This window comes from Gossypium hirsutum, chromosome D10, assembly GCF_007990345.1.
Source record: "Gossypium hirsutum isolate 1008001.06 chromosome D10, Gossypium_hirsutum_v2.1, whole genome shotgun sequence".
NCBI lineage: Eukaryota > Viridiplantae > Streptophyta > Magnoliopsida > Malvales > Malvaceae > Gossypium > Gossypium hirsutum.
The window spans coordinates 9,092,999-9,119,793 of record NC_053446.1 but is presented as its reverse complement, the minus strand read 5'-3'; the positions used below and the strand labels follow the sequence as shown (position 1 = coordinate 9,119,793).

The 26,795-nt window shown below is 31.9% G+C and overlaps 2 protein-coding genes across 7 annotated transcripts; both read right to left on the bottom strand.

The window, feature by feature from the left end:
- Positions 1–2,606: 2,606 nt before the first annotated feature.
- LOC107914566 (uncharacterized) lies at positions 2,607–3,560 on the bottom strand. The gene is made up of 2 exons (XM_016843506.2): positions 3,089–3,560; positions 2,607–3,004 (listed from the first exon to the last, which is right to left on the bottom strand). The coding sequence occupies exons 1-2, from the start codon at positions 3,228–3,230 to the stop codon at positions 2,760–2,762; spliced, it is 387 nt and encodes a 128-aa protein (XP_016698995.1). The 5' UTR covers positions 3,231–3,560; the 3' UTR covers positions 2,607–2,759.
- A 1,762-nt stretch (positions 3,561–5,322) lies between these two features.
- On the bottom strand, positions 5,323–15,326 carry LOC107914160 (putative nuclease HARBI1). Of its 6 annotated transcripts, none has more exons than XR_005919625.1 (5): positions 14,669–15,326; positions 14,448–14,580; positions 6,316–6,860; positions 5,999–6,230; positions 5,323–5,883 (listed from the first exon to the last, which is right to left on the bottom strand). XR_005919625.1 is itself a non-coding variant. In XM_041103052.1 (4 exons), the coding sequence occupies exons 2-4, from the start codon at positions 6,328–6,330 to the stop codon at positions 5,606–5,608; spliced, it is 525 nt and encodes a 174-aa protein (XP_040958986.1). In that variant the 5' UTR covers positions 6,331–6,860; positions 14,448–15,326; the 3' UTR covers positions 5,323–5,605. The 6 variants fall into 6 exon arrangements, 1 of the variants encoding a protein (XP_040958986.1); XR_005919627.1 differs by having other exon boundaries at positions 14,828–15,325; XR_005919626.1 differs by having other exon boundaries at positions 9,627–15,325.
- Between the last annotated feature and the right edge of the window lie 11,469 nt (positions 15,327–26,795).

Genomic DNA, 26,795 nt, shown 5'->3' with positions numbered 1-26,795 from the left:
TTGATTATGAAACACAAACTTGGGCCACATGTATACTTGTAAATTTATCTCAACTTAGAGGCCCATGTTAGTTGAATTTAGGATCTCCAAATCATTTTCTTCATGTGTTGACAGAAATACAGAATATATCTCAAGAAACTAGGGCCAAAATAGCAGTATCAGTTCCATGCTATTTCTTTCAAATCCTTAAGATATGTGCTCAACTCTATGTCTTTTGAATTCACTAATGTATCAACTATTGAAGAAACCGACATTATTGCTCATAGTTTATATGTATAGTGGAATGCACGCTAGAAGACACGAGAGGAATGCTTACATGGTTGAGTTTTAGATTTAGTATAATTTTGCGTTTATTTCGGTAGTGCTTGCTTGATAACTCATTTTATTATTATCTCATCTATTGATTATAAAATTCAAAATTCAACAAGCATGCTACATTTCACTTATATAAAAGATAAATGAATAAATAAACATGTCTTGATTTTGCTTTAGGATCTTTAAATTTCATTATTAGTGTATAAGATTGTATTTCAAATGAAAATATCGATTGCTATTAAATGCTAATTAAATTAGGTGAAATTAAAATTTCATTCAAGTACAAATTTAAATTTTATTTAGTGCAAACAAGTTTCAAGAGTATTATTGGATGGAGAGTGCTTATTTGGGTGAAGTGATAAAATTAGAGGGATTCTTTTTATTTTATTTTATTTTATTTAGATTGTTTTTACATAAATATGATAATTTATTATAATACACCTTCTTTTTCAAAAAAAAAAATGGGCACCGACTTGCAATATAGAAAAAAAAGAGAGAAAGAAAGTATATAATGGTTAACAGTTAACACTAATAGTGATTAAGTGGACCAAAACCAACCACTTGTCCATCACTCAATTAATCTTCTTTTTCTACATCAATTATTTTTTTCTCAAATATTTTAAATCAAATTTTTTATACCATATTTAGAAAACATTAATGGGTATTTAGTAAAAAAAATATACAAATTATTCATGAAAATTTTTTTTGATGGAAATATTATATTTGGTTAGAAGAGCTTCTCAGAAGTATAAAAAGGTGATTTGAATTAAAGGTTGAGTTGGTCAAATTAGGTAGGCAATGTTTGATTTTTAATGGAGTATCATTTGACTGTGAAGAATAAAATTATAGTAGGAAAGTAGGTGCTTAAGGTGGTCCAGACAGGTTTTTGGGCCCAAAATGTACTAACTAGAATGGGCATCATGTGAATGTTGATATAATCTTTGGTGGCTCAAATGTGTCGTGCAAGTTCTATCCCTATTTTCTTCTTTGCATTACACATTATTTTGTTTAAATTTAGATTTTCCTTTTCCTTTTTTTTGACTAATAAAAGTCACCCAATTTACTCACAATAATATTTGTTTCAGACCTTTATGGTTAGGTAAATCGCATGATGATGCTTAATTGATTTTTATACAATTATTTTAAAAATAACAATGGATTAATTTTTTAACTGTTTTCATAATTGTTGACAATGAATATTTCCGACTATATTTACTTTAATAAATTATAAATATAATAATTTATTTGATCTTTTAATTTTATAAATTATTATTCTAATTTTTATACCATATTAAAAAATATAAATTTAAAAATTAAATAAATTGTTATGCCTAAATTATATCAGTGTAACTTTTCATAAGAACAGTTGGAAAAAAAATGTGGGATTTACATTTTCTTGATTGAAGATTAAAATTTTAATTAGGCTTAATACATAATTTAGTATCTAAGTTTGATATTTTTTTTTAATGTAGTATTTGTATTTTTTTGTCCAATGTAATACCTGTATTTGACAAAAAAAAATATACATTTTAGTACTTAAAGGTAACAGTGTTAACTTTTTAATATTTAATTCAGGTTACCTAGTAATATTAGTGCTTAACTGTCATCAAATCAATCTTAAAACCCGAATAAATCACATCCATCATATTATATTTGATAGATTAAACGTAAAATTAAATAAATTCATAATTAACACTAAATTTATCCTAATAACTAAATCATAAAAAATTCAAATATAATAATATTAGCAATTAACTTTCACTAAATAAATCCTAAAACCTGACTAAACACTAAAAAAGTTGACATCGTTATCTTTAAGTACCAAAATTTTTGTCAAATACATGTACCAAATTGGATAAAAAATTAAGCACTATATTAAAAAAAAGTGTAAAACTTGAATACAATATGATTTATTAAGCCTTTTAATTGTTTTTGTATTTAATATATTATTTTAGTGAAAGTTTAAAAAATAAATTATTAATTACATTTGTTTAAACTTATTAACATTTCTTATGCATCTACCTGTTCCTACAAACATAAGTCTTAATTAGGGATGGGAATGAGCCAATATTTGTAAAATTTTGCAGAGTGCCTTTAGAGCTTTAAAGATAACTACAACAACAAAAAAACCCCATATTCAGAGTCATGTGTCTGCATTTAAATTATATATAGAATAAATTATTTATGAATTTAAATTAAAAATAATTTGTTTAATATAATAATCTTGGAAAATATATATTATTAGTTGAATTAGCAAAATTCCAGACTTGATATGCTGAAATAATTAGGAATTAGTTACGAATTCTGACATTTTCATTAGAAATTTTGCCCAAATTTAAGACTCGTAATTAGGACAGAGTGATATTATTTACATTCTAAACAAAGAGAAAAAGTTTTACACTTTTTGGTCTGCAAAAGCTAAGGAGAAGAGGGAATCAAAATAATCAATATGAACACTCCATTTTATGAACATGAACACGGTCCCTGAGAATTCCATTGTACAAAGCTATCCTATTTGCCGGCATTTCACTTCTGCAAAACCCATCCATTTTTCTTCTTCTTGTTGATGCTGCTGCAATTAACTTCTTGTGTTGTTCTTTTCTGTATTCTTGTCCATCGCCACTTGTTTCTTTAACATTCTCAGCAAACTGTACTTTTTTCTTCCTCTTTTTATCCCTTTTCTTTCCATCTACATGACCAACAATCAACAAAACATTAATTCAATCCATCAAAAAACATAGAAAAAGAAAAAGAAGCTTATCCCAAGGTGTACCTGAAGGCAAGCAAGAACGAAGGGTTTGTTTAGGAGGAGGAGACAAGGTTTTTTGCCTTGAAAAAGTGAGGAAAATAACAGTGCTGGAAACAACCATAGCGGTAGCTAAGACCAAGCCTTGTGAACATATACCTGACGACATAGTGGCAGCGATGGAAGATGATGTACTCAGTGTTTGGTTTATATATAGAAAGAAGTGAAAACTGAATACAAAGGAAGTGGCGCAAGGGAAATCGAGTTGGAGAAAAGGGTCAAATAGGGGATATTATAGAAAGAAAGAAAGAAAGGAACAGGCGTGAGGAACTAGAGTTCTCTGGTTTGATTAGCTTTCTATTGGAGTTTGGGTTTGGGATTTGGCATTTTATTTCAAAGGAAGTGAACCACATGGACAAGGCAAGGTGAAACTGAAAGGAAAGGAGCTTTGGGAAGAGGTGATGGGGTCGGTCAACAGAGTCCTCGGTCATGGAGTTCTAGAACGAAGTAAATGTCAAAGTAGTTTCTTTTATCTTCTTTAACAGGAAAAAAACAAAGAAAAATTGGGAATGTGTGTAATGTGTATTAGGTATGTGGACTAGATTTGCTCATGGTTGGTTCATTCGGACAATTCGAAGAATCCCTCGAAAAGTGGAAAAGTTTAAATAAAAATATAAGTTTAAAAAATGAGTTTGAATAAAAAAATGGTCCGTTTTAAAAAAGGGTAGGGGCTCAGGCAAGATATTTTTGTCCCGAGCCCTGCTCGATCCAACCCAAATTCACTAAATGTAAAAAAAAATCAGTTATTTTTTTTGTTATTTTAATGATATGTTCTTGTTATTTTCTACTTATTTTACTATCATTTCACTATTATATTGTTACTATTTTGTTGTCATTGTTTGGATATTGTATAACACTTGTTTTGTTTTGTTGTTAATTTTATTATTATTTTAGAGACATTTTGTTATTAAGTTGCATCTATCTTAGTATTATTTAAGTATACATATTTTTTAAAATTTATTTTCAATTTGGTCGGAAATATTTATTTTAATATTTTTAGTATTTTTGATGTATTATATATATTTAAAAGTTATGTAAAAATAATATAATATAAAAAAATTAATATGAGCAGACTAGGCTAAATTTGGATAAAATTTTAGGCCCATTTTTCGAGCCGGGTCAAGCCTTAATTTTTGTTTAGATCCAACCCATGATCACCAAGTTTTTTTAAATAAAAATCATAAATGAAAATTAATGCATAGGTAGATTACAATTAAATCACTACAACTACTCTTGTATTGGAACAAAATGGAAGTAACTATTGCAGTAATGCCACTTTCTTCATTGGGAATTTTAAGAAAAAACTAGAGATCGATAATAATTACTTTTTACTTCTATCATAGTTAGATTTTTTTTATAATAAATATTAATCAATCAAAAGTTTGCAACAAATCTTTCAACATTAGTGATGCACGAAACCAATCGTTATATAGGTTATCCTCTTTTTCATTATCTCAAAATTTAATTTCATGTTTTACCTAAAAGAATAGACTAATAAGAAAATTGATAACTTCCGTATATTAATGTTTTGTCTTCAAAATAAAAGTATAAATTCTACATTAAAACATAGTTATTTTGTTATTGAATTAATGGATTGGGACCTTCTTTTTGGTGTCATTAGTTGTAACTTTTGGAAAAGAAGAAACAACTTTATTTTTATAAGCATTATCCAGTTCTTTTGAAAAGTGTTGTGGAAAAATACTTTTGAGAAGTGCTTTTAAAAATTTTGAGTGTTTGGTATTCCTGTCAAAAAGTGCTTTTGAAGAATAAAATGTCTATTTTAGACATGATATTATAAAGTAACAAATATGTATTTAAATAATGTTTAAATTGTTTAATATTATGATATTTTAGCAAAAATATAAAAAATAATTTATTATAACTTATTGTTAATATTTTAATATATAATATCAATTTTAAATATTTCTAAGTAATTAATATTAATTATTTATTAAATTTAATTAGAATATATAAATTATATTTAAATATTTAAATATAATAATTAAATATTTGTAATTAGATATTGACACAATTGTATTATTATAAAAATTATTTTTTTATTTTTAATTAATGCTTTTAACACATTTGTCTTATTTTATTTTAAAATGTATTTGAATATATAACTCATATTAGATATTAACATAACATAGAAAACATAAACCTAACAAATTAAAATATTACATATATTTGGATTAAAGTTTTAAAAAGGGATAATATTTATATACCAAATATAAATACTAAAAATTTTACAATAGCATTTACAATTTAAAGTGAATTCATTAAACTAAAAGCTATAGCATCTCTTGTTAATTCCATTTCAAAACCACTTAAATTGTTTGATTCACCGTCATCATCACTATCATCGTCGTCGTCGTCGTCATCACTTTCTCGACCATGCGCATTTTCTAAATCAATAATATTCTCATATGTCCAGTTAATATCTTCGTATTCCATAAAATCTGCATCATTTCGACCGGCATATTTTCAAATAAAATTGTGTATCGTCATTGTAGCAACAACGATCATCGTTTGCTTTTCAAAACTATAACTTGGCATATCTCTTAAAATGGCCCATCTGTTTTTCAAAACACCAAAAGTTTGTTCAATTACACTACGTAATGATGAATGTGAATGATTGAATATCTCTTTACCAGATATCAATCTACCTCTACGAAAGTCAGGTAAATGATATCGTTGACCTCTATATGGTCCAAGATAACCTTTCATTTGAGGATTTCCAGAATCAACAAGATAATATTTTCCTACAAGTCATAATATAACAAACAATTAATTCAAGAATTTTTTTTTATAAAAATTATCAATTAAAGAACGTATACTTTATTATTTAAAAAATCACTTATAAATAAAATATCTAACCATTTGGTGGGTGCAGAAATTTGTATTTTGGATCTCGAATTGCATCAAGAAATATTCTAGTGTCATCTGCCGATCCTTCCCATCTAGCCATGACAAATGTGAAACACATATTAAAATCACATACTGCCATAACATTTTGAGTCGGGATACCTTTTCTTCCAATATAGGGAATTTGTTCATTTGGTGGAAGAATAGCCGCAATGTGAGTACCATCAATTGCACCTATGCAATCCTGAACAAATAATCATATTACTCTCGTGCATATTTTTAGTCGACCAAATATATCAAAATATAATAATATAAAATTAAATTTTAACCTTAAAATGCGGCATATATCTAGAATCTTTACGTATTTGTTCGGGTATTGAGCTAAAAAAAGATCTTCGGGTGCAATTAGATCAGTGGCCATCCTTGAAACTTTCTCAAGCACAATTGCAAAGTGTCGACTTATTGTTGATCCAGACCTTTGAAATCTTTCTTGACATTGGGAAACTTTTGCTCCGGTGCCCAAGATGTATAAAAAAATTCCCAACATTTCACTAGAAGATATGTTTCTTGAAGTTTGCAAGTTGTATCTTGTCTCCAAAACTCTCAACAAACTTGTGAATACCATTTTAGACATCCTAAAATTAATCATACAACGTGATTCGTGACCGTCAAGGATCTCTCGGATCCATGTCTCACCTGACTATTTTGAATCCATGCATGGTTGCCTCAATATATACTTCTCGTAATATAATTGCACAGAAGAAGATGCAACAACAAATAATTGGTTAAAACATTCCATGCGTTGTAAAATCTCTTTCTTTTCCCTCTCATCATCACTTTCATCACCGCTGTAATCCTCAACTATGCTCATCACCTGTGAATAAATTTTATATCCAAAATCATATATAAATAACTATTGATAAAACTAATTTAGTAAAAATAAGTAGAACATAAATTCAATATCTAAAGACCAAACATAAACAACTATTAAAAAAAACTAGATTACACATAAATAAGTAGAACATAAAATCAATATCCAAAAACCAAACATAAATAACTATTGATAAAACTAGTTTAGCATTGTTGTTTCGTCACATAATAGATATCTTTGAACCCTAGAAAATCAGAAAATTTTCAAATATCCTCCATTTCTGTCTTAAGCCACAAAGCTCTAATCTTGGGATTAATTGATAAAAACATAATTCGCTTGTCCTTATTGAGCAGTAATTTAAGTGCGAAAAAGTATAGGGGACTAGCTTCTGAAACTTCTTCCGACATGTTGTCAAGCATTTTGACTGCTTGTGGAATACCATATGGATCCATAACAGGAGTCAAACTAGATGTGGCTTGACTCATATTGTCAGCTGCATTGCATAATTTTTCTATTTGACTAGACAATCTTGCAGCCCCTCCAATTTGCTTTGAGGATTTCTTTCTTCTAGTTTTAAAATGTGAACTTGATATCTCAGGGTTTTTTCTTTTTTGACCGTTTCCATCAATTTGAACATCATTTGAAATGTGAACATCATTTGAAATGTGAACATCATTTAAAATGGGAACATCATTTCTCATATTTTCTTCTTCATTCTCTTCAGGTATTTCGTTGTTAACATCCTCAAAAAAATCACTACGGAGTGTACCAGAAGAAGGTGTCCATGCTTTATCACCTATTGCAACTATTCCCATGAACATTTGGTCCAACTTCCTTTCGAATTCAGGATCAATGCCCGATGTTCAAAATTTTTTAGCTTCAGGCATAACCTACATATAAAATGATAATTTAATAACAATAATTATCAATAATGTCATAAATAAGGAAAAAATTAAAAAATATTCAGAATTATTAATGTACCTGGAGCCTACTCTCCCACCAATCATCCGATGCATCAACGGTTCTTTTTATAGGATTCCATCCTAGACCAGTATCTTCGCATTTAAGTTTCTTCCAAGCTTTCCATTCTTTTTTTAGGGCATCCCACCTATTTTTAAGTTATCTTTGTGAAAAACCCTTGCCGGTTTCTTTCTCAAAGCTGGTCATTATTTTCAACCATCCATCTTTTGTGAAATGAGTACCAGGCTTATTGCCTTTCAGTATCTCTTTAATACAAATATTATAAAAGTAGATTGATCCATATGAAATATGGTTAAATGTGGAATCTGGTTAAATATCTTCCACCAAGACCATACAAATTCATGCCATTTTCCATACTAAAAAACTTTATTACTTTTTTTTCTCTTTTATTTCCGTGGGTAAACAATATTATAAAGTTAAAAACCCACAATTTTCCCCTCCTATTTATACTTGTGCCTTTGTATTTCAATATGTTCATAATTGGTATTAAGAAAATTTTGAAACATATTATGGGTGACTCCATTTTGATACACCCTCCCACCATTAATTAACGTGGCCCTCAACTTTTAATTGAAACAAAATCAACAGCAGCATAAACCAGTTCCCTACATTAATTGATTGTATTGCAAAACAATGGGCATGTCAGGATCAAAACCAGATAAATAGTCCCTACATATATGCAGCCTTGAGGGAGAGGATGGAGGAAGAGAAATCGAAAATAGTGAAGGAGAAGAAGAAGAGGGGAATTGATGTTGTGGATAGGAAAAAAGATTGTGGTAAGTTGGAAGGGAATGAAAAGCTTGAGAATGGGAAGAAATTAAATAATGGTGGGGTGAAGAAGTTTCGAGCTACGGATGTGGCACCGGCTAATGCAACAAAAGAAGTTTATGCTTCCATATTTACTTCTTCAAAGAAGTTGGATTTTAAGGATCGAGTTACTGTGGTGAAGAAGTTTAGAGCTGCAGATCATGTGACACCAGCTAAGGATGCTAAGGAAGTTTCTGTTTCCATATTTACTTTGAAGAAGTCGGTAGATCAATTCCGGCTTCTTAAAGGTGATCTGTTGGTATTTTTCTTTGTTCATGGATGAAGAATAGTGTGTTTCAAGGTTGCTATTCCCTCATATATTTCATTTTTCATTGAAACTGAATTGTACTTGTTTAACCTAGAAATCTAGTAAATATCTAATTTAAATATTGAATTACTATTAATATTTTCTATTACTTTCTTTGGTGTTATCTTTAAATTTGTGTTGTTACTGAATTTGAAGTTGTCCCAATAAATTAAATCATCTGTAGCTTTTCAAATCATGGAAAAAGATGAGATTTTGAGATAAAATCAGGACCAGCCTTCACATTAATTTTCACTATTCTTGTTTAGTATATCAAGTTTGATGAATACTGTAATGGAACAATGTTGTCAAATATTTGTCTTGAGTCCTTATATAGATGGTTTCATTGCTTAATTTGGATGGAAAATTCTTATGTTGTCTACCCTGTCAATTTCCCCTCATTAACAGCTCATCTTCAAGCTTCAATAGCCATCATTAATAAGTTTTAAGTTTAAATGTCTCCATTTTCAGACCTTTAGAACTTGAACACCAAAACCAAAAGAAAATCTAGTTTGTGTCGTATATACATTTCTTCACTTATCCTATGAATTAAACCTAGAGATCAAGGAAGCAAATCAACGGATAATTTGGTGTACTAATTTTCCAAGACATCACCAGCAATAAAAGAAATCTGAAAAAAAAATAAAGTTACCCAGACGAAAAAAAGATAAACTCACCGGTGGTGGAGAAGAGGAACAAAGAACCAAAGACTTCTTCAATGGAGAAGAGGAACAAATAACCAGCAGAGGAACAAAGAACTAGCACCAGTAGAGGAACAAAGAACCAACACCAGCAGAGGAACAAAGAACTAGCGATGAGAGAAGAGATGAGACCAAAGAACCAGCGTTGTGTGTAAGGCTAAAAAAGTAAAAGACCAGCCCAAAAGCACTTTTGGCTGAAAAAGCTAAAAATTTCTGCTTTTTCATCTGCCCAAAAGCACTTCAAATAAGTTAGAAATTTGCTACCAAATGAAGACCGTTCTTCATTACTTTTCAGAGAAAATCATTTTTCCATATAAAAGCTCATCTCTTAAGCAACAAAGAACACAGCCTAAGAGCTTCTTCGATAGATGTGTACGCTTTCACACGAAAGCTATATTTGCCTTATATTTTTCAAAACTTTCCTTGCGATCGCCTCCTCTTTTTGAGGTATGGAAGATTAATATTAATGATACTTTTAAAAAGGAAATGGAGATGTCAAATTCAAGAAGGATGATTATAGATTCAACTGATAGATGGTTATGGGGTTTTGCACGAAACATTGGTTTTTGCAATACTTATGATACTAGATGATTTAGATCAAATTTAGAAATTGGGTGGGCATCGAATTATTTTTGAAATAAGATAATTTAGTAGTTCTGCAACAAGTTTAGAACACGATCAATAACTAAAGACCAAATTACGTTATAGAGAGGGGAGTGCAAATCCAAACCCATCGGGGTTGAAGGTGCACCCGCACATGTGGACGATGCAAAATGTCCGGACTGGTCGGGCTTTCTGGGTCTACGGATATTTTATCCCAATATGTATCCTTAATTTTTCTCAACAGAGCTTATCTTTTTTTTGGAATCAAAAGGAGTTAATGCCTTTATTTAAGGTTTAAATTCTCCTTGATTCACGGACATGTTTTGGCTCAATTAGTCAAATATTTCAAAAAAATTCTCCCTTTGAATTTATTTTAAAAGCCAAATAATCTGACAGAGAAGATACACACTGAAATATTTTCCAACTTTTTCATGATATCATTCCCTGCATATTATTCAATCTGTTTTCCGGTGATAGACAAAAGCAAGCCCATTGTTCGTTGATCATTGCAGCCGTGCTATTGTTGTGTTCATCTTGTTGTTGTATCCTAAGAGACAACTGACCGACGTTTCTCCAGCACCCAGAGGAGCGGCCTAATCTATCTTAAGGAGACTATCTAAACAGGCCTCAACCACGAGTATAGTATTTGAATTTAATTTTTTTTTGTTTTTCCAGTTATATATATGTATTAATATTGCTCTTGTTTGACCTTGTGATTGATATAAAAAGTTTTATATTACTATTATTTTACTAACACTTGTGCAACAATCTTAAGACTGACTCATTCAAATCTTTCTAATCCGAGACAAACAGGACTCCAACGAGAGATTGTTTGATTTCTGTTTCAAACAGAAAATCAATTAAACATTCCTGTTTCAGGATTTTACTCCTGCAGTTTAACAGGATTTGTTTGATTTCTATTTCAAACAGAAAATCAATTGAACACTCCTGTTTCAGGATTCCATTCCTGCTGTTTAACAGGATTTGTTTGACTTCTCTTTCAAACAAAGAATTAATTGAACACTCCTATTTTTGGATTTTTTTCCTGTCATTTAACAAGATTTTTTTTTTATTTTTGTTTCAAATAGAATCTCTATTGAACACTCCTATTTCAGGATTTTTATTCCTGTCGTTCAACAGGATTTGTTCGATTTCCTCAATTCTATTTCAGGATTTTATTTCCTGCCGTTCAACAGAATTTATTCGATTTATGTTGTTAATAGTAATCGTTTAAGAGTAACAATTTGTTATAAAAAATTGGTTATTCAAGACAGTGATTTACTTGGGAGAAGGGTCAAACCAATGCTATTAACATTCGCGAGCGGTTAGATCAGGGGACTGCTAATGACGAATGGTGGACTTTGTTTCCAAACTACAAAGTGTATCATCTGTCATACTTTTTCTCGGATCATTGTCCTTTGCTCCTAAATTTGAAGTTGGAAAGTATGACTACAAGAGTGCATTATTTTTGCTTCGAGGCAGTCTGGCTCTTGGAGGACACATGTGAAATATAGGTTAAGAATTTGTAGGCCACTAGCTTGGGCTCTATTCCAACGAGGCTTTGTAAGGTTCGGGAGGGCCTTGATAAGTGGTTCATAAAAGTTACATTAAAAAATCACTTTCAAAAAAAGACCTTGAAAAACAGCTCCAAAGGCTAAATGATTTAACTCCAACTAATGAAGTTCTGGGGGACATTGTTGATACAAAACTAGCTCCTAGTATGGAGGCCGATAAAGAAGAACTGTATTGAGAACAAAGAGCTAGAGCAAACTGGTTGAAGAATGATGACCGAAACACGAACTTTTTCCACAAAGCAGCGTCCGAGAGAAGAAGAAGAAACACAGTGAAAAAATTGATAGACTCTAACGGAAATGTTTATGATAGTAAAGAGGGTCTTCTGTCACATGCTACCAGTTACTTTGATTCTCCATTTTCATCAAATGGAATTGCTCATACAGATGCCAATCTTGAGGGAGTTGAAACTTGCATTACAGCGTCAATGAATGTTGATCTCACAAAGGCATTTTCATATAAAGCAGTGTGTATGGCCCTTAAAAATATAAGTCCATTGAAGGCATCGGGAAAGTGTGATTTGGGTGTGGTATTTTGTTAAAGATCCTGGCACATTGTGGGTAAGGAGGTTGCAAGTTATTGTATTCAGGTGTTAAATGGAGATCATAATATCTCAAAATTAAATCAGACACGAATCATCCTTATTCCAAAGGTCAATAATCCTAGCCTATGTCTCAATTTTGACCTATTAGCCTTGTAATATTTTGTACAAAATCGTTACAAAAATGTTAGTAAACAGATTTCAGTCGGTACTATATTTTTGTATCAATGAAGCGCAAAGTGTTTTTGTACCTGAAAAACTCATTTGATAACATCTTGGCCGCATATGAAATTCTTCATTCGATGTCTAAGAGAAGACTAGGGAAATTGGGTTCTTTTGCTTTGAAACTTGACATGAGCAAAATATATGACAGGGTGGAATGACCTTTCTTAAGATTATGCTTAGAAGAATGGGTTTAGAAAATAATGAAATGTATTGAACCAGTCTCAGATTTCATGGTTCTGAATGAGCAGATAAAAGAAAGGTTCTTTCTAACTCGTGAGCTTAGATAGGGTAATTCACTTAGTCCCTACTTATTTCTCATATGTAGTGAGGGTTTATCGGCTTTGTTACGTTTGGCTTCTAAAAGGGGTGCACTCAAGGGAGTTCATGTGAATAAACATGCCCCACTCATCACTCATTTACTTTTCGTGGATGATAGTCTAATTTTCAGAGAGGCTACGATGGATGAGGCTAAGGTTCTTAAAGATATATTGAAGATATATGCCAATAGTTTGGGGCAGTTAATAAATTTCGATAAATCGGGATCTTTTTCAGTTTAAATGTGTGTCAAGAAATCAATGAGAATGTTTTGTCAAATATTGGGATTCAATTCAAGTAATAATCTTGAGAGATACCTTAGACTGCCTTCGATTGTGGGCAGGAACAAAAAGTTGTTGTTTAAAAATATTAAGGAGAGAATGAGCAAAAGGGTGGCTAGTTGGAGTGCGAGAATGCTTTCTATAGGGGGTAGAGAAGTCATTATCAAAGCAATTATCCAAGCAATCCCGTTGTATACGATGTTGTGTTTTCTTTTACTAAGCTTATTATGCAAGAAATCGGAAGCTGGGATCACAAGGTTCTGGTGGCAGAAAAAAGCCGAAAAGAGTGGATTGCATTGATGCTTTTGGAAATCCTTATGTGTTTCAAAACTAGATGGGGGTATGGTTTTCGAGACTTATCAAAATTCAACATTGTACTTTTAGCCAAGCAAGGGTGGAGATTAATGGAGAATCTTACTTCTCTAATGGCAATGATCATTCGTGCTAAGTACTATCATGACTCAAATTTGATGAAGGTTCAAACCCATCTCTCATTTGGCAAAGTATTTGGAGTTCTAATTCTCTGCTGGAATCTGGGCTTCGATGAAGGGTTGGATCAAGACAATCCGTCTCAATTTGGAAGGAATATTGGCTATCGGGGCATAATCGGGTGAGGATCACTACTAGCCCAATATCATGTCCGAATTGGGTTAGTGACTTAAGGTTACCTTGTTCAAGCAGTTGGAATCATGCTCTAATCGTTAGTATTTTCTCTTATAAAGAAGCAAAGAAAATTGTAAGCATTCCTATTCCACTAACTAGTCAATTTAATAAGTTAGTTTGGTTTAAGGAAAAATCTGGTATATATTCTATTGAGAGTAGGTATAAAGCACTTATGGAGCATTCAAACACAATCGCCATGGAGAGTGACTTATACAATCAGATTTGGAGCTTTAACTGCCTAGCAAAAATAAAAATTTTAGTTTGGAAATTTGTTTGAAATTACATTCCTACATTCCAGAATTTACATTTTCGATGAATTATGATGGAGAATTGTTGCTTGCGTTGTCGTGACTATAGTGAGTTAAATGTTCATGTTGCTCGTGACTATATGTTTGCAAAACAAGTGTGGTCGAAGCTTAATTATCAGTGGCCAATTTTAATTGCAGAGTCAAGTTTTATAGAGTGATTATCTTGGATGTTTGATAATATAGTAAGTGATAAGGATGAGGAAACTGCTATTACAATCTGAGCCCTTTGGTTTGCCTGAAACAAATTGCTACATGATAAAAAAGTGTTGTCTGTGAAAGAGGTTATTACCTTCATCAGAGGTTATGGAAGTGAATATCGGGATTTATCGGCAAATTTGCAACACCCTAGACCAAGGGAGATGATTCGCTGGAATCCCTTCCACCGAATTGGGTTAAAGTGAACATAGACGTTGGTTTCTCTGCTGCAAAATAGGTGACAACCTCAGGGTTTGTTATAAGAAACAAAGAGAGGCACATACTGGGTTATGGGTTTCGAGTACATGACCTTACCACAACAACTGCAATGGCAAAAGTGACCGCAATGTTCCATGAAGTTCAGTTCACCTCAGAAATAGGTTTCATGCATGTACTTTTTGAAAGTGGTTCAAAGCTCACAATAAAAAACATTACATCTCTAGACGAGGACTGTTCAGAGATGAGACCAATTACCTAGGATGTAAAGGTATGGGGAAAAATTTCTTCTGTTGTCGATTCGAGTACACCGTGTGCCAAGGTAACTCTATTGCACATGCTTTGATGGAGGAAGGAATGAGGAGGCTTGATGACTATTTCTGGGTCAAAGATGCACCGAGGAAAGCAAAGGAGTTGGCAGATTTTGACCGCTGATTTTAACAACCATCGTAGTCATCTGATTCTCTGTTCTGCTCGTGGATTTGGGGACATTTCTGATCTAAAGTAAGGCAACCTCAAACCCCTTCCATTTTGTTTTTTAGTTCGCCAGAATCGAAGGAAGGTTTTGCTGCCATTTAGGTTTTGTGGTGTCCAAAAGGGCCTAAAATGAAGTTTCTTGATTTCTATTTTTACTCTCTTGTTTTTCATGCTTTTTGTTGTTTCATGCTTTAATTTTTACTGTTGGCGTGTTTGTTGGGTTTTCTCCTGGATATTGTCTTTGGACTTGTGCTTTGTTTTTTTAGGCCCATTTATTTAATCTTAAATGGTAATCTTTTCAAAAAAAAAATCATAAATTTTACATTTTTGCATCTATCTGTATGAAATTGGATAAATATGTGTTTAGATTAAGATAATTTCGATATCCATTTGTCCAAATTTATTATGAGTGTATATTTTTATTAACTTCTGAATAATATTTTAGACTTTTAATTTTAAATTATTTTATGTACATGGCATAACATATTAGCATACTTATCCAAGTGGCATGTCACATGTCAACTTCTCATGGTTTACGTCTGCCTCATCAACAACTATTAATGGTGAAACTGATCAATGATTGTTTCGTTAACGAAAGGGGCCAATTGATTTTTATCATTATGTGCTCAATTGAGTGCATCTTTTCATAAGAGCTTGATTAATTCTTTTCTATACTAAGGATTTTTTATCCTTTAGCCTAAGCCCATGTTATGGTAAACTTTTCCCTTAATGTATACTACTTATAAAGTCTCTAATTGAGTTAGTGTTACAAGTTAATTAGACATCAATTAAATTGAAAAAAAATTGAAAAAATATAATTTTTAAAGACAACAAATTTTATAATAAGGCTAAACTTACAAAAATAGTCACTTTTGTTCGTCTCAGATTACATTTTAGCCACTTATGTTTGAAATGTTACATTTTAGTCACTTACGTTATTATTTTGTTACGAAGTGGTCACTCTACCATTAAACTCCGTTACCTTCCTAATAGCAGTCTTACGTGACAGTCCAAATATGTTTTAAATGCCAACTTGGATGTCTTATGTGGCAGTCCAAAATAAATTGATTTAATTAAAAACCTATTTTCATCCAGCAACTGGACATCCAAGTTGACATTTAAAACCCCTTTGGACTGCCACGTAGGACTGTCGTTAGGGAGATAACGGAGTTTATGTTGGATATTTGAGTGGAGACGATAGAACTTGAGACTTTTATGGAAATAAACAGTAGACTTCGAGGCACAAATGACGCTTTCCAAAGAGAACTATTTGCCCCTACACAAAGTTGCTAGAGAGTTAAGACAAAGGTCCTCCCGGGATACAACGAAGTTTTGAATTTCCTTTAATTAGCAAAATTGAGGAATTCCCTAACTCTTACTCTAGTTTTTGAAAATAAGATTAATTGTAATTGTATATTTGTGAGCACCATAATACCTTTATATATATGCACTCAATGAATACAATTTGAAGAGCCACAACCCTTCATATTGGACATACTCCTTGGGAGAAACATGTCCCATGGAAATGTATTCATTGGATGATAAATCATAACTTTTAATTTGAATAATGCTTATGAATAATTAAATTTGTAAGATGATAAATCGTCACTTTTAATTTGAATAGTGCTCATATTAATTTGCAATCTATACTTTCCATCAGTTTAACGGTAGAGTGACCATTTCGTAACAAAACGATAACGTAAGTGACTAAAACGTAACATTTCAAACATAAGTGACTTTAAAATGTAATCTGATACAAACAAAAATAACTATTTTTATAATTTAACCTTATTATAAATATATTTATATCCTTCAATGATTTTATAATTTATTTTTAAATTAAATAATTTAGATTAGAGAAAAAATCAAAATGTTGAGTTGATGCTTGCTCGATTTTTAATGTTGATTTTATATGTTATTTATCCTTTACTCACACGATGAGAATCACATAATTTAATTAAATATTTTGAATTTGGTTTGGAATTTTCTTTCTAAATAGTCTGATATGATTTAATCATATTTCGTGCTTTGTACGTTGTGTATGCATTAGGCTTCCCTTTTTGTCAAAGATTTTTATTTTTATTTTTATATAATTATATTATCAAATCAAATCAGAAAAATGTTTTAAAATAAATATAATTATTTTGCTAATTAATTAGATGTTTTTATTTACAATAATACTGAATAAAAATAAATATTTAATCCTAATTTCAGAAAATTTTAAACTACACGAGTATAATTGAAAACGTGACTAGTGTTTCATTTGTTTATATATTAATTTTAAATTTCTTTAATATATCCTATAAGACGTTCCACACATGTTATATATGAGATAATATTTCATGTAAAAATTATGAATTACTATAAAATTTTTTAAAATTTAAATAAATAATATTAGAATAATTAAACCTTGGACACTTGAATTTTTATTTCCAGAATAGTTAAATATACAAACTATCCATATAAGATTTTTAATTTTTATAAATTTATAAAAATTATTGTAAAACATTTTAAAATTGAAATAGAATAAAACAAATAAATGCTTTATGCTTTTTTAGTTGGCTCACATGTCAAAATATATAAACCTACCATTCACTTACATTTTGTTTTGTTGTTTTTAATTAGAAATTTAGGTTGTGTTTGGTTTAAGGAAACGAAAGTTATTTTTTATTTTTTTGGAAAATAGAAAATATTGAAGAAAATGTGTTTCGTTAAAAATGATTTTTGAAAAAAAGAAAATATATGAAAATTAGAAAATAATAAAAAATTATTTTTATTGTTTTCACTGAAAATATTTTGTAAAAGTGCTAAATATTTTTAACTTTAGATGAGTTGGCCCTGGTAATATAATTTTTTTTATTTTATTTCTGTTAGAGAAAAGTAGTTGCCAAATATTTTTATACTTTCATTATTAAAAATATTTTTTTATTTCTATTTACCAAACATGTTTTTCAATTTTAAAAATTATTTTCTAAAAAAAATAGAAAATGTTTTCAGAAACCATCGCAACCTTAGTTTTTAATAATCCTAAAAATATCCATTATATGGTGAAAATAATAGATAAATAATTATGTATACTAAAAATCCTATTTGTTACACCAAAAAATAAATAGGGTTAATTGAAATAATTAATTAAGTAAAGAATTAGGTTTGATAGTTAAGTAGTTAGTGTAATCTTTAGAGGATTAAATTCTGTCTACTCTTCTTCCATTTCTTTTCTTTTTAATTTCAACAAACTAGAATAAAAACCACATTAAAATAATATTATTAGGAGTGAAAATTTATCAAGATTTGGGTAATATTTTAATGGTTAAAGCTTGTTTCTCCTCCTTTGCATGCTCAAGTTCAAGCCACCCTATCTCCACCATTTAATATTTTTTGCCTAAATCTCTCCTAAGGTTTCAAACCCTAAGTTATTTAATCCATATTTCTAATTAGGTTAGGATTTTACTTCCTTTTCAAATCCCCTCATAATTTCGCTTCCACCTCTTATATTTCTTCCCTCTTTCTTTTATTCCCTTTTCTTGTCATCAAAATTTTATTCCATTACTGAGAATTTGTCTTGTTTCACGATTTTTAACTCGTTTTTCAATCAGATTTGTAGTCGCTATTAGAAACATTCTTTGATCATTGCCAATAATCAGACTCGTTTTAGGTGTAACGGACCAAATTTGATTGCGAGGAACGACGTTCAGGCTCCCGATGAAAGGTGTGTGTTGTCTTATAAGTGAATCAGGGCAAAACCGTGCCTAGGATAGGGCCACACGGGCGTGTGGACCATACGGCCCCTCACACGGCCATGTCCCCTTAGAACCCTAGGATAGTTCGAATCTCACACGACCCAAAACCCTCCACATGATCCGCCACATAGTCGTGTCTCTCCTGTACCTTGATTTTGCAATTCTTACACTACTTCAGTCTGTTACACGGTCGAGCCACACGACCATATAACCCCTCCACACGATCCAACCACATGGTCGTGTGCCATTGTTTTACAATTTTTCCCAAAAAATTATATTATATGTAGTTTAGTCCATAGAAATACTCAAAATTATTTTTAGTATTTTATTTTATTCAATTGAGTCCCTAATAATATGAATAAAGTTAGATTCTATAATTCAATTAATTGAATTATTATATATGTATGCATGATATATGAATAACATATGTGTCTCTTTTTTTGACAAAATAACATATGTCTTTTGTATCTGTACTTGTAATTATACATGCAACATGCATTATTTTTACCGTTAAATCGAATTCATGATAAGCATGTTACGCTTTGAAAAGGATGAAGTTCTGGCATATTAATAATCTGCAACTCTGGTGGTTTATCCACATACTTTTTGGTAACTCTCATCTGCAATTATGTTGTGTACTCACAACCATCTGACAGCGTTTTAACCTGTAACATTGGTGGTTCGCTCACCCATTATTTGACAGCTATTATCTGCAAACATGTTGTGTATCCACAATCATCTAGCAGCGTATGAACCTGCAACTTTTGTGGTTTATCCACAACCCAATATGTAGGGATGGATGATTTTTAGGGAACTCTTACTATGGTGTGTAGCGGTGGGGTAGGATCTTTTCTGTTAAATTTGAAACTATATTGCATTCTCAAAACATATGCAAATGAATCTGGGATGTCTGAGATAATAAATATATATATACGTTGATTGTGGTGATATGATATTCCGATGCTCCGAAACTGCTATTGTGAATTATTTTATGTGTTGTGATTTTGTATGCTAATCGGTTGCACTGATTTTCTTGTGATGGAACCCACACTGAGCTTCATAGCTCACTCCCTTTAATTTTCATCCTTATAGATAACTCACCAAGTTAGGACGCGAACACAACATCTGGAGGGTTTCGGCTCGGTTTTGTTAAAATATTTTATTTGTTACTTTATTTTTAGAGATTGTATTATTTTATTTTGAACTGTGACATGAGATATTGAGTTTGTTGTTTTTATTTTATTTATAGCTGCACGACACTTAGTTTAATTTTAGGATATTTAATGACGATTAATAATTAGTTATACATGAGCTCCGATTTTTATTAAAATCATAAACATATATCACTTTTTTGTTGCTAAATTATAATTTGAACTTGAGTATTAAATAAATTGGTAATAAATGAGGTTTTCAAAAGTAAACACTGTATATAGGATACTAAATTTAAATCATTTTTCAATTGGTAAGTTTTTCTGAAAATAGACTAAGATTTTCTTCTAAAATAAACAATTTTTTTTTAAATGGCTGTTTTCAAAACTCTGATAGTTTACTGAGTCATTCCGATGGCTAATCTAATCTTCCGAATTCGAGTCTAACATCTAGGCCGGGTTGGGGAGGTTACACTCTCACACATGTATACATGTGAAAACCATGAATTTAGAACATAGATATGTGTTTAAGAATAATATATAACAAATAATGAAACGTATGGTTTGAAACTAATTAATCATAATAACATATGAAATATATACGATATGAAAATTAAAAAAATAAATTAAATTGTGAGTAACACGAAATTTAAACATATAAATGCACCAGATTAACAATATTAAATGCTCTACAATTGTTTATCATGGTGTTGTCATCAATTTGTGAGTTAATGTTGAGTTGACTTGTGATACCAACTCGGTGACATTATCTAAATACACAAATTTGGTGAGAGAAAACATTTTATGTTAAGAGTTAAATTTATTATTATTATTGGTGTAGTGGTAAAAATTTTGTATATAAATTCATTAAACATGAGTTTAATCCCTAGACATATTAAATTTTAATTCTTTTATTTAAAAACTATATAAAAATATAGAAGGACAAAAAGGTCATCAAAATAATAGTAGTAGTCATTTAATAAAAGAGTATATTTGCTATTTTCTAACTAAATTGGTACACGATTAACCCGTGATACCAACTTAATTAGAGTTGTATTAATAGTATAGATAATGATATAAAGAAAGTGAAATAATTAGAAAGGAGAAAAAATAGAGTACTGGAACCAACTGAAATGATAGCTACATATGGTGTTTTAGAAATGTCAAAAAGAATATTAGAAATGAAAAAGAAAGGAAAAGTGAGTTAATAAATAAATAGAATACCATTTAAACAACTTAAACTATGAATATAATCTTATCAAATATGTCATTTGCTTTATTATTTTGATTTTTTTATTGAGTAGTGACATGGTTTTTTGATAATTGAATTATAGTAATTTTATATAAATATATTTATATGACTTATAAGTTAAAATTTAATGTTACCAGGTAAAAACTTATAAATCATATAGATATATTTATACGAGATTGTCATAATTCAATTATCAAAAATTTTATTATTTTATAAAAACATCTCAAATCAAGTTTTTGAAGTATAAATATTATATCAATTAAATCTTTTTGTTAACCTAATGATTAATTTATGCAGTAAAGATCAACTTAAATATCATATAATTAAATTATATCCATGGTAGCATATAAATAGCTTAGATATGAGGGTAAAATACCAAAAAAAATCACTTTTTTTTTCTAAATTTACCGAAATGGGCCCAGTATTTTATTATTTACCGGAATGGGCCATTTTCCCCTAAATCGCGTCCACGTCACCTCGAAGTCAGGGGACGTGCCAGGAAATCGCGGCCACGTCAGTGCGCTTTGCTGACGAGGCAACAAAGCGCGATTTGTGTGCACGTCAGGAAAGCGCGCTGACGTGGCCGCGATTTGTTGCCACGTAGCGCGCCCCTGGGGACGCGATTTCCCCGTTTTTCCCATGTTAGATTTTTGGATTTTAGGGTTTAGTGTTTAATGTTTTTAGGGTTTTAGAGAAAAAAGTAAAGAAATAAGAGATTAGGGTTTAAGGTTTCCTAATTAAATTAATTATAATTTATTCAAAATTGGATTATGTTTCGTGTTTATGGATTTTTAAGATAAAATCAAAGCAGGATGCTTTATCAGAAGGATTTCTGAAGTCGCGCCCACGTGTACGCGCTTTTGCTACAGTAGGTCCTGAAAAAATAATTTCGAGTTGACGTTTCTGAGCAAATAGTATAAAAAGCGCTTCAAGCAGGATGCTTTATGAGAAGAAATTGTGAAATCGCGCCCTCGTGGACGCGCTTTTGCTATAGTAGGTCTTGGAAGAAATAATTTCGAGTTGACGTTTCTGAGCAAATAGTTTAAAAAACGCTTCAAGCAGGATGCTATTTGAGAAGAATTTGTGAAATCGCGCCCTCGTGGACGCGCTTTTGCTACAGTAGGTCCTGGAAAAATAATTTCGAGTTGACGTTTCTGAGCAAATAGTTTTAAAAAAACGCTTCTAGCAGGATGCTAGTTGAGAAGAATTTGTGAAATCGCACTTTTGCTACTTTAGGGTTTAAAAGTTAAGGGTTAGTGGTTTTTAAGTTAAGGGTTAGGGTTTTTTAAGTTAAGAGTTTAGGGTTTTAAAGTTAAAGGTTTTAAAGTTAAGGGTTTTAAAGTTAAGGGTTTAGGGTTTTAAAGTTAAGGGTTAGGGTTAAGGTTTTTAAGTTAAGAGTTTAGGGTTTTTCAATTAAATTATGCATTTAATTATAAATTATAAATTTTTAAATTTTTAATAAATTAGTTTGAGGTTTTTAAGTAATAACTCAAAAAAATTTCTATTTTATTACATCAAATAATATCAAAATATTCAAAATATTTGTACAAATAAATTAAAATACAAATCAATCTCCGTGCTCGCCAGATTCAGTGCCACATGGCGGCCATTGACAGTTACGCGCTGGATTCCTCCTTTGTCCAGCTTCCGGCGACGGTTGTGGTTCCTCCGGCGGGGATTCTGGGTCTTCCGATAGGGCATCTGGTTGTCGTAGTTGGGACGATGAGCCACCTTGATAGAATAGTAAATGTGAAGGTGTTTGCATCACCAACGGCGACGGTGTTTGAAACCCATATGGTGGTGGGGATTGGTAAAAAGAAGAGCTCCTCGACGGCCCTTCTTGCGATCCCTCTTACGCCGCTGGCCTATACATCGGTGGTCCACTCGACGTAACAGAAAATGGAGCTGAACCGGGCCATTGGCTCCAACCTGCCATAGGACTCGAAAAAGGAAACATATAAAGGTTAGGATACATAAAAGGGCTAGAAAACGCACCTGGCATCATTTGAAAAGGTTGTGCCGTGGGTATCATCCGTTGAACTGTTGGGTTGGGTGACTGTGTCAATGCTCTCGTTGGGCCTGATGATTGAATGGTCGCTGATGATGGGCCGGGTGAATGTCTGGGCCTCGTTGAGGGGCCAACGTCGTCGTTCTGTCGTCTTGGATTTAAAGGCCCGCGTCTTTCCCTTTAGACACGTAATTATTGCTGCCTCGTATGGCATGGATCCTAAACCATGGCATGTATTCCGGCACGCACATTAACTCCGGAACAATGATCAGTTCCATAGTAGGTATATACTCATATCGATCTTCCCACATTTCGATATAGTGGGACCAGAATCTCGGCCAATCCGTATGCAGTTGCCGTAGGTCGATTTTGTGGTGATCATCAAACACCTCAGGTGCCACGGGAATTGGTTGTCTACATCCAAATTGCCGTAACACTCTGTCTGACTGGTGCATGTCCACGGTCGCATAGCTGATCAACGCGACTTTCGCGTGCCAAGCGTTTGGATTTTGTAAGAACTCATCCGGAATTGCTGCCCGAATTGCCGGATCCTCGTATGGTGTCCATTGAAACTATATGAACATGATAGAAATATTAGTTATATACATAATACTAAATACTAAATACTAAATATCAACCGACTAGCGAATGATGGAAATATCAATTTTATTTAATACTTACATGTGCTTCCGACTGTTGGTCTAATAGAAGTTGTATATCTTCAAGAGAGGTAGGTAATCGAGCATGACTTGCCGGATGGTTCCACCTAATTAAATAAATTTTTAGCATACTTTTATTTTTAAAAATCTACATAATAATTGTAAAATCTAATATAAAATTTACCTCGTTATGAGTGGGAATGTATATGGGTGGTCCACTCGAGGACATAGAAATGGAAAGTAAAATCGTGCCCATGATTGCAGTAGTGACAGGCAACCTCTGATTTTTACTTTAGTCGGTCGCGTCGCCCCACACATCTCCCGGTATAATATTGCCGAGACGGTAAACCCCCAAATCAATTCACCAGCTGCTCTAAAATCAACGAGTTTCATCAATCATCTTAAATGTACACGGCTCCGTGACAAGTTCGGCATCAGATAACCTTCAATTATCTGAAGAATGTATGCCCGAGCATATCGGATTCCTTCTACTTCGGTTGAATCATCATCTGGATCCGGGAATGTGTCTCGTAACCAGCCCATCTCGATCTTACCTCCTTCCATTTTCTCCGGAATAGTGCCCAAAAGCTCGTGGCACACTGCTCCCCAATCGCTAGATTAGGCAGACCTAGTGACTGGGTACCCGTCCACCGGTAACCCTAATTGCAGACTGACATCTTCCAACGTGATAGTGCACTCCCCACATGGAAGATGGAATGTGTGCGTCTCGGGTCTCCACCTCTCGATCAACGCACTGATAAGTTTCGGGTCCACCTTGCATCCCCGGCCTACCGTTACCATGTGCCAAAAACTCGCTTCCCGCAGGTAGTTCTCTACCAACGGTGATGGAGGAGCATGCATATTCCGGATATTGCATTCCAATATCCGATCTACAGACTTTTATAACAAATAATAAATTAATAATTATCTAAAAATGCATAAATAAAAAAATCTTAAATAATATTTAAAAATTAAATTTAACACTTACCATTTTCATTTGTTCGACGGATATGTGCTACTTATCAAGACGAGTCAATTCTCCGACCATTGCTGAAATCGTACAAATTTTTACGATTTAAAAAAAATTTAAAAAAATAAAATTATTTAAAAATCAATTTAAAAATAGGGATTTAAGAGAAATTTAAGAGGAAATTGAAAGCAAATTGAGATTAAATATGGATTTCAAAGAAATTTGGAAGGAATTTGAGAGCAAATTTAGAGGAAATTGAGAGGAAATTGAGAGGAAATTTGAGAGAGGATTTTTGTGAAAAAAATAAGGGGTGGGGGTATTTATAGATTTTTTTTTACCGTTAGGGGGGCAACGGTCAAAAAATGATCGTTGCACTGTTCACACGCAGAGCAAATCGTGTCCCCAGGGGCGCGCTACGTGGCAACAAATCGCGGCCACATCAGCGCGCTTTCCTGACGTGCGCACAAATCGCGCTTTCATGGACGCGCTTTGTTGCCTCGTCAGCAATGGTGCCATACTGATTGGAGGCACTACTCGTATTATAAATACGAGTTCTGTCCAGCTGAAGGGAGAAAAATCAAAAGAAAAATAAGAAGAGGTGTTGCGGAAAAGAAGAGAAAAAGAAAGTATTTTTTAAAAATAATTGATTATATTGTTGTTATTATTTTGTATATTTTGTAATATTTTTTTGTTTTAGTTTAGTTATTAAGATTAATAAAACTCAAAATAATAGTATTAGTTAGTATTATTACTATTACTATTATTGTTGCTGTTGTTGTTGTTGTTGTTAGTATTAAGATGTTATTAATGTATTAAGATGTAACTTAGTAATATTATTGTTAGCAAAAAACTAGTATTATTATTATGGTTACTTATTATTTTTATTTACCAAAATAAACTAGTTAGTAAAAAACTAGTATTATTATAATTAGTTAGTTAGTTATTATTTTTAGTAAAATTAATAATTTTAGTGTGTATTATTTTGAGTATAAAATTGTTAATATTATTAGTGTGTTAGTTATAAGGATTAGTGGTTAAACGGTTTTCATGTACAAAATTGCATATTGAAACATTAAAATTTTTTTAAGTAATTTAGTTACCGTTCGAGAATTTTTATGAGATTTTATTTTTTTTGACAGGTTAAATATTGAAGATGGATGCTAAGTTACAATCGACTGCCCTCCAAGTAAATATGGCTTCCCGCAACTATGATACCATTGTGTATACTCCAATGATGGTTGCAGGTAGGGCTGTGCATAATTCGGTTAACCCGATTTTTTTCGGTTAACCGACCGAGTTCGATTAATCGGTCGGTTAATCGAAAAAATTCGGTCGGGGGTCGGTTAATTTTTTTTTATTTTTTCGGTTAACGGTTAAATCGGTTCGAAACCGGTCGGTTAACCGAAAAAAATCGGGTAAACCAAATTTTGCAGGGTAGGGCCTAAAATAGGTCAAATTAAACTCGGCCCAATTTTTTCTCAAGCTCAACACCGAACTTTTTGGGTAATTTTTGGGTAATTCGGGTAATTTTTAACCAAAAATAAAAAACAAATAATTTTCAGTTAATTCGGTTAACCGACCTTATTAACTGAAAAAAATTCAGTTCGGTTAATTTTTTTTAGAAAAAATTCGGTTCGGTTAACAGTTAAAAATTTTGGAAGGTCGGTTAATTCGGTTATAGCAATTTCGGGTCAGTTAACCGGTTGGTTAACCGAATGAACACCCCTAGTTGCAGGTCGATAGCCATAACCATCTGAGGAATTCGGTGCAATTGATCGTTCCACAGTGCGGCAAATTTCCGGTGCTTAATTCCCTAGTCCAATTGAACTTTTCCTCTCTTTGTCAAGCCATGATCTTCCACCAACTGGCACGGCGGATCCGGGATAGGTTGGATGCAGCCAAACTGTCGAAGCACCCGATCGCCGTGATACCACTCGACGACGTTGAAATTTATAATTGGTGTGTTAGTGCA